The sequence below is a fragment of the Scyliorhinus torazame genome, chromosome 3 (genome assembly GCF_047496885.1).
Source record: "Scyliorhinus torazame isolate Kashiwa2021f chromosome 3, sScyTor2.1, whole genome shotgun sequence".
NCBI lineage: Eukaryota > Metazoa > Chordata > Chondrichthyes > Carcharhiniformes > Scyliorhinidae > Scyliorhinus > Scyliorhinus torazame.
The window spans coordinates 378,303,635-378,312,781 of NC_092709.1; the positions used below are offsets into that span (position 1 = coordinate 378,303,635).

Here is a 9,147-nt window from a genome sequence, read left to right on the forward strand (position 1 = left end):
GAAGCCCCATTCAGCCACTCTCCAGCCCGTAACGCAGTAACAGAAGGAGGCCCCATTCAGCCCCTTCTCCAGCCTGTTACACAGGAACAGGAGGAGGCCCCATTCAGCCTCTTCTCCAGCCTGTTACACAGGAACAGGAGGAGGGCCATTCAGCCCCTCTCCAGCCCGTTACGCAGGAACAGGAGGAGGCCCCATTCAGCCCCTTCTCCAGGCCGTTACGCAGGAACAGGAGGAGGGTCCATTCAGCCCCTTCTCCAGCCTGTTACACAGGAACAGGAGGTGCACCATTCAGCCCCTCTCCAGCCTAGTTACACAGGAACAGGAGGAGGCCCCATTCAGCCCCTTCTCCAGCCTGTTACACAGGAACAGGAGGAGGCCCCATTCAGCCCCTTCTCCAGCCTGTTACACAGGAACAGGAGGAGGCCCCATTCAGCCCCTTCTCCAGCCTGTTACACAGGAACAGGAGGAGGCCCCATTCAGCCCCTCTCCAGCCTGTTACACAGGAACAGGAGGAGGCCCCATTCAGCCCCTCTCCAGCCTGTTACGCAGGAACAGGAGGAGGCCCCATTCAGCCCCTCTCCAGCCTGTTACACAGGAACAGGAGGAGGGTCCATTCAGCCCCTTCTCCAGCCTGTTACGCAGGAACAGGAGGAGGCCCCATTCAGCCCATTCTCCAGCCTGTTACACAGGAACAGGAGGAGGCCCCATTCAGCCCCTTCTCCAGCCTGTTACACAGGAACAGGAGGAGACCCCATTCAGCCCCTTCTCCAGCCTGTTACACAGGAACATGAGGAGGCCCCATTCAGCCGCTCTCCAGCCTGTTACATAGGAACAGGAGGAGGCCCCATTCAGCCCCTTCTCCAACCTGTTACACAGGAACATGAGGAGGCCCCATTCAGCCCCTCTCCAGCCCATTACATAGGAACAGGAGGAGGCCCCATTCAGCCCCTTCTCCAGCCTGTTACACAGGAACAGGAGGAGGCCCCATTCAGCTCCTCTCCAGCCTGTTACGCAGGAACAGGAGAAGGCCCATTCAGCCCCTCTCCAGCCGGTTACACAGGAACAGGAGGAGGCCCCATTCAGCCCCTCTCCAGCCTAGTTACACAGGAACAGGAGGAGGCCCCATTCAGCGCCTTCTCCAGCCTGTTACACAGGAACAGGAGGAGGCCCCATTCAGCCCCTCTCCAGCCTGTTACGCAGGAACAGGAGGAGGCCCCATTCAGCCCCTTCTTCAGCCTGTTACACAGGAACAGGAGGAGGCCCCATTCAGCGCCTTCTCCAGCCTGTTACACAGGAACAGGAGGAGGCCCCATTCAGCCCCTCTCCAGCCTGTTACGCAGGAACAGGAGGAGGCCCCATTCAGCCCCTTCTTCAGCCTGTTACACAGGAACAGGAGGAGGCCCCATTCAGCCCCTTCTCCAGCCTGTTACACAGGAACAGGGTAAGGCCCCATTCAGCCCCTCTCCAGCCTGTTACGCAGGAACAGGAGGAGGCCCCATTCAGCCCCTCTCCAGCCTGTTACGCAGGAACAGGAGGAGGCCCCATTCAGCCCCTTCTTCAGCCTGTTACACAAGAACAGGAGGAGGCCCCATTCAGCCCCTTCTCCAGCCTGTTACACAGAACAGGGTAAGGCCCCATTCAGCCCCTCTCCAGCCTGTTACACAGGAACAGAGTAAGGCCCCATTCAGCCCCTTCTCCAGCCAGTTACATAGGAACAGGAGGAGGCCCCATTCAGCCCCTCTCCAGCCTGGTTACACAGGAACAGGAGGAGGCCCCATTCAGCCCCTTCTCCAGCCCGTTACATAGGAACAGGAGGAGACCTCATTCAGCCCCTTCTCCAGCCTGTTACACAGGAACAGGAGGAGGCCCATTCAGCCCCCTCCTCGAGCCAGTTATACATGAACAGGAGGAGGTCCCATTCAGCCCCTTCTCCAGCCTGTTACACAGGAACAGGAGGAGGCCCCATTCAGCCACTCTCCAGCCCGTAACGCAGTAACAGAAGGAGGCCCCATTCAGCCCCTTCTCCAGCCCGTAACGCAGTAACAGAAGGAGGGCCATTCAGCCCCTCTCCAGCCCGTTACGCAGGAACAGGAGGAGGCCCCATTCAGCCCCTTCTCCAGACCGTTACGCAGGAACAGGAGGAGGGTCCATTCAGCCCCTTCTCCAGCCTGTTACACAGGAACAGGAGGTGCGCCATTCAGCCCCTCTCCAGCCTAGTTACACAGGAACAGGAGGAGGCCCCATTCAGCCCCTTCTCCAGCCTGTTACACAGGAACAGGAGGAGGCCCCATTCAGCCCCTTCTCCAGCCTGTTACACAAGAACAGGAGGAGGCCCCATTCAGCCCCTTCTCCAGCCTGTTACACAGGAACAGGAGGAGGCCCCATTCAGCCCCTCTCCAGCCTGTTACACAGGAACAGGAGGAGGCCCCATTCAGCCCCTTCTCCAGCCTGTTACACAGGAACAGAAGGAGGCCCCATTCAGCCCCTTCTCCAGCCTGTTACACAGGAACAGGAGGAGCGCCATTCAGCCCCTCTCCAGCCTAGTTACACAGGAACAGGAGGAGGCCCCATTCAGCCCCTTCTCCAGCCTGTTACACAGGAACAGGAGGAGGCCCCATTCAGCCCCTTCTCCAGCCTGTTACAAAGGAACAGGAGGAGGGCCCATTCAGCCCCTTCTCCAGCCTGTTACACAGGAACAGGAGGAGGCCCCATTCTGCCCCTCTCCAGCCTGGTTACACAGGAACAGGAGGAGGCGCATTCAGCCCCTCTCCAGCCTAGTTACACAGGAACAGGAGGAGGCCCATTCAGCCCCTCTCCAGCCTGGTTACACAGGAACAGGAGGAGGCCCATTCAGCCCCTCTCCAGCCTGGTTACACAGGAACAGGAGGAGGCCCATTCAGCCCCTCTCCAGCCTGGTTACACAGGAACAGGAGGAGGCCCATTCAGCCCCTCTCCAGCCTGGTTACACAGGAACAGGAGGAGGCCCCATTCAGCCCCTTCTCCAGCCCGTTACACAGGAACAGGAGGTGCACCATTCAGCCCCTCTCCAGCCTAGTTACACAGGAACAGGAGGAGGCCCCATTAGGCCCCTTCTCCAGCCTGTTACACAGGAACAGGAGGAGGCCCCATTCAGCCCCTTCTCCAGCCTGTTACACAGGAACAGGAGGAGGCCCCATTCAGCCCCTTCTCCAGCCTGTTACACAGGAACAGGAGGAGGCCCCATTCAGCCCCTCTCCAGCCTGTTACACAGGAACAGGAGGAGGCCCCATTCAGCCCCTCTCCAGCCTGTTACGCAGGAACAGGAGGAGGCCCCATTCAGCCCCTCTCCAGCCTGTTACACAGGAACAGGAGGAGGGTCCATTCAGCCCCTTCTCCAGCCTGTTACGCAGGAACAGGAGGAGGCCCCATTCAGCCCATTCTCCAGCCTGTTACACAGGAACAGGAGGAGGCCCCATTCAGCCCCTTCTCCAGCCTGTTACACAGGAACAGGAGGAGACCCCATTCAGCCCCTTCTCCAGCCTGTTACACAGGAACATGAGGAGGCCCCATTCAGCCCCTCTCCAGCCTGTTACATAGGAACAGGAGGAGGCCCCATTCAGCCCCTTCTCCAACCTGTTACACAGGAACATGAGGAGGCCCCATTCAGCCCCTCTCCAGCCCGTTACATAGGAACAGGAGGAGGCCCCATTCAGCCCCTTCTCCAGCCTGTTACACAGGAACAGGAGGAGGCCCCATTCAGCTCCTCTCCAGCCTGTTACGCAGGAACAGGAGGAGGCCCATTCAGCCCCTCTCCAGCCGGTTACACAGGAACAGGAGGAGGCCCCATTCAGCCCCTCTCCAGCCTAGTTACACAGGAACAGGAGGAGGCCCCATTCAGCGCCTTCTCCAGCCTGTTACACAGGAACAGGAGGAGGCCCCATTCAGCCCCTCTCCAGCCTGTTACGCAGGAACAGGAGGAGGCCCCATTCAGCCCCTTCTTCAGCCTGTTACACAGGAACAGGAGGAGGCCCCATTCAGCCCCTTCTCCAGCCTGTTACACAGGAACAGGGTAAGGCCCCATTCAGCCCCTCTCCAGCCTGTTACGCAGGAACAGGAGGAGGCCCCATTCAGCCCCTCTCCAGCCTGTTACGCAGGAACAGGAGCAGGCCCCATTCAGCCCCTTCTTCAGCCTGTTACACAGGAACAGGAGGAGGCCCCATTCAGCCCCTTCTCCAGCCTGTTACACAGGAACAGGGTAAGGCCCCATTCAGCCCCTCTCCAGCCTGTTACACAGGAACAGGAGGAGGCCCATTCAGCCCCCTCCTCGAGCCAGTTATACATGAACAGGAGGAGGTCCCATTCAGCCCCTTCTCCAGCCTGTTACACAGGAACAGGAGGAGGCCCCATTCAGCCACTCTCCAGCCCGTAACGCAGTAACAGAAGGAGGCCCCATTCAGCCCCTTCTCCAGCCCGTAACGCAGTAACAGAAGGAGGGCCATTCAGCCCCTCTCCAGCCCGTTACGCAGGAACAGGAGGAGGCCCCATTCAGCCCCTTCTCCAGACCGTTACGCAGGAACAGGAGGAGGGTCCATTCAGCCCCTTCTCCAGCCTGTTACACAGGAACAGGAGGTGCGCCATTCAGCCCCTCTCCAGCCTAGTTACACAGGAACAGGAGGAGGCCCCATTCAGCCCCTTCTCCAGCCTGTTACACAGGAACAGGAGGAGCGCCATTCAGCCCCTCTCCAGCCTAGTTACACAGGAACAGGAGGAGGCCCCATTCAGCCCCTTCTCCAGCCTGTTACACAGGAACAGGAGGAGGCCCCATTCAGCCCCTTCTCCAGCCTGTTACATAGGAACAGGAGGAGGGCCCATTCAGCCCCTTCTCCAGCCTGTTACACAGGAACAGGAGGAGGCCCCATTCTGCCCCTCTCCAGCCTGGTTACACAGGAACAGGAGGAGGCGCATTCAGCCCCTCTCCAGCCTAGTTACACAGGAACAGGAGGAGGCCCATTCAGCCCCTCTCCAGCCTGGTTACACAGGAACAGGAGGAGGCCCATTCAGCCCCTCTCCAGCCTGGTTACACAGGAACAGGAGGAGGCCCATTCAGCCCCTCTCCAGCCTGGTTACACAGGAACAGGAGGAGGCCCATTCAGCCCCTCTCCAGCCTGGTTACACAGGAACAGGAGGAGGCCCCATTCAGCCCCTTCTCCAGCCCGTTACATAGGAACAGGAGGAGACCTCATTCAGCCCCTTCTCCAGCCTGTTACACAGGAACAGGAGGAGGCCCATTCAGCCCCCTCCTCGAGCCAGTTGTACAGGAACAGGAGGAGGTCCCATTCAGCCCCTTCTCCAGCCTGTTACACAGGAACAGGAGGAGGCCCCATTCAGCCCCTCTCCAGCCCGCAACGCAGGAACAGGAGGAGGCCCCATTGAGCCCCTTCTCCAGACCGTTACGCAGGAACAGGAGGAGGGTCCATTCAGCCCCTTCTCCAGCCTGTTACACAGGAACAGGAGGAGCGCCATTCAGCCCCTCTCCAGCCTGTTACACAGGAACAGGAGGAGGCCCCATTCAGCCCCTTCTCCAGCCTGTTACACAGGAACAGGAGGAGGCCCCATTCAGCCCCTTCTCCAGCCTGTTACACAGGAACAGGAGGAGGCCCCATTCAGCCCCTCTCCAGCCTGTTACACAGTAACAGGAGGAGACCCCATTCAGCCCCTCTCCAGCCTGTTACACAGTAACAGAAGGAGGCCCCATTCAGCCCCTTCTCCAGCCTGTTACACAGGAACAGGAGGAGGGCCATTCAGCCCCTCTCCAGCCCGTTACGCAGGAACAGGAGGAGGCCCCATTCAGCCCCTTCTCCAGCCTGTTACACAGGAACAGGAGGAGGCCCCATTCAGCCCCTCTCCAGCCCGTTACGCAGGAACAGGAGAAGGCCCCATTCAGCCCCCTCTCCAGCCTGTTACACAGGAACATGAGGAGGCCCATTCAGCCCCTTCTCCAGCCTGTTACACAGGAACAGGGTAAGGCCCCATTCAGCCCCTCTCCAGCCCGTTACATAGGAACAGGAGGAGGCCCCATTCAGTCCCTTCTCCAGCCTGTTACACAGGAACAGGAGGAGGCCCCATTCAGCCCCTTCTCCAGCCCGTTACACAGGAACAGGAGGAGGCCCCATTCAGCCCCTCTCCAGCCTGTTACACAGGAACATGCGGAGACCCCATTCAGCCCCTTCTCCAGCCTGTTACACAGGAACAGGAGGAGGCCCCATTCAGCCCCTCTCCAGCCTGTTACACAGTAACAGGAGGAGACCCCATTCAGCCCCTCTCCAGCCTGTTACACAGTAACAGAAGGAGGCCCCATTCAGCCCCTTCTCCAGCCTGTTACACAGGAACAGGAGGAGGCCCCATTCAGCGCCTCTCCAGCCCGTTACGCAGGAACAGGAGGAGGCCCCATTCAGCCCCTTCTCCAGCCTGTTACACAGGAACAGGAGGAGGCCCCATTCAGCCCCTTCTCCAGCCTGTTACACAGGAACAGGAGGAGGGTCCATTCAGCCCCTCTCCAGCCTGTTACACAGGAACAGGAGGAGGCCCCATTCAGCCCCTTCTCCAGCCTGTTACACAGGAACAGGAGGTGCGCCATTCAGCCCCTTCTTCAGCCTGTTACACAGGAACAGGAGGAGGCCCCATTCAGCCCCTTCTCCAGCCTGTTACACAGGAACAGGAGGAGGCCCATTCAGCCACTTCTCCAGCCTGTTACACAGGAACAGGAGGAGGCCCCATTCAGCCCCTCTCCAGCCTGTTACGCAGGAACAGGAGGAGGCCCATTCAGCCACTTCTCCAGCCTGTTACACAGGAACAGGAGGAGGCCCCATTCAGCCCCTCTGCAGCCTAGTTACACAGGAACAGGAGGAGACCCCATTCAGCCCCTGACCGTCACGGAGACACTGACCGACACGGAGACACTGACCGACACGGACACACTGACCGACACGGACACACTGAGGGGTGGCGCAGATTTTTATACCTTGTCCACGTAGTTTGCAATTTCCAACATCCTCTGCTTGGTTTTTGCCAAATTCCTGAACTGTTTCTGAAACTGAGACAGAAAATGGTGATTAAACTGACCCACACACTGACCCACACACTGACCCTCACACACTGACCCACACACACTGACCCACACACACTGACCCACACACTGACCCACACACTGACCCCCACACTGACCCCCACACTGACCCTCACACACAGACCCACACACTGACCCCCACACTGACCCTCACACACTGACCCACACACAGACCCTCACACACAGACCCACACACAGACCCACACACTGACCCACACACATCCCCACACTGACCCTCACACACTGACCCACACACTGACCCACACACTGACCCCCACACTGACCCTCACACACTGACCCACACACTGACCCACACACTGATCCTCACACACTGACCCCCACACTGACCCTCACACACTGACCCACACACTGACCCACACACTGACCCTCACACACTGACCCACACACACTGACCCACACACACTGACCCACACACACTGACCCACACACACTGACCCACACACTGACCCACACACACTGACCCACACACTGACCCCCACACTGACCCTCACACACTGACCCACACACACTGACCCACACACACTGACCCACACACTGACCCACACACTGACCCACACACACTGACCCACACACACTGACCCACACACACTGACCCACACACTGACCCACACACTGACCCACACACTGACCCACACACTGACCCTCACACTGACCCTCACACTGACCCAAACACTGACCCACAAACTGACCCACAAACTGACCCACACACTGACCCACACACTGACCCACACACTGACCCTCACACACTGACCCACACACTGACCCACACACTGACCCTCACACTGACCCCCACACTGACCCTCACACTGACCCTCACAAACCGACCCTCACACACCGAGCCTCACACCGACCCACACACTGACCCTCACGCACTGACCCTCACGCACTGACCATCACGCACTGACCCACAAACTGACCCACACACTGACCCTCACACACTGACCCACACACTGACCCAAACACTGGCCCCCACACTGACCCCCACACTGACCCCCACACTGACCCTCACACTGACCCTCACACTGACCCTCACACACTGACCCACACACTGACCCTCACACTGACCCTCACACTGACCATCACACACTGACCCACACACTGACCCTCACACTGACCCACGAACACTGACCCACACACATTGACCCACACACTGACCCACACACTGACCCTCACACACTGACCCACACACCCACACACTGACCCTCACACACTGACCCACACACTGACCCTCACACCGAGCCTCACACTGACCCACACACTGACCCACACACTGACCCTCATGCACTGACCCTCACGCACTGACCCTCACACACTGACCCACACACCGAGCCTCACACTGACCCACACACTGACCCACACACTGACCCACACACTGACCCACACACTGACCCTTCCACCTGCCCTTGACACTCCGTGTGAACCCTGACCTACCCTCCCCGTGAACCATGACCCTCACGCGTGAACCCTGAACCCCCCTCCCTCATGCACCCTGACCTCACTGTTGTCAGCCACCATGTAAAGCTCGACGTATTTCCGGTCGTCCGAAGAATCCCGACGGTCCTGCAGGAGAGAGAGAGAGATTGAGACCAACCCAAAGCTTCATTGACCAATCAGTGACCTTAAAACCCTCACCGACCAATCAGTGACCTTAAAACCCTCGCCGACCAATCAGTGACCTTAAAACCCTCGCCGACCAATCAGCGACCCTCAAACCCTCGCCGACCAATCAACGATCCTCAAACCCTCGCCGACCAATCAGCGACCCTCAAACCCACACCGACCAATCAGCGATCCTCAATCCCTCGCCGACCAATCAGCGACCCTCAAACCCTCGCCGACCAATCAGCGATCCTCAAACCCTCGCCGACCAATCAGCGACCCTCAAACCCACACCGACCAATCAGCGATCCTCAATCCCTCGCCGACCAATCAGCGACCCTCAATCCCTCGCCGACCAATCAGCGACCCTCAAACCCTCGCCGACCAATCAGCGATCCTCAATCCCTCGCCGACCAATCAGC

The 9,147-nt window shown here is 59.0% G+C and overlaps 1 protein-coding gene across 1 annotated transcript in view; it reads right to left on the reverse strand.

Moving 5' to 3' along the window:
- LOC140409459 (disintegrin and metalloproteinase domain-containing protein 33-like) overlaps window positions 1-8,677 on the reverse strand; it is a 133,190-nt gene extending 124,513 nt beyond the window's left edge. The window contains exons 1-2 of the mRNA XM_072497892.1: window positions 8,621-8,677; window positions 7,001-7,072 (exon numbers count right to left, since the gene is read on the reverse strand). Of these exons, the coding sequence (XP_072353993.1) occupies window positions 7,001-7,072; window positions 8,621-8,641 (93 nt within the window). The 5' untranslated portion in view covers window positions 8,642-8,677. The remainder of the gene's footprint in view (window positions 1-7,000; window positions 7,073-8,620) is intronic.
- Between the last annotated feature and the right edge of the window lie 470 nt (window positions 8,678-9,147).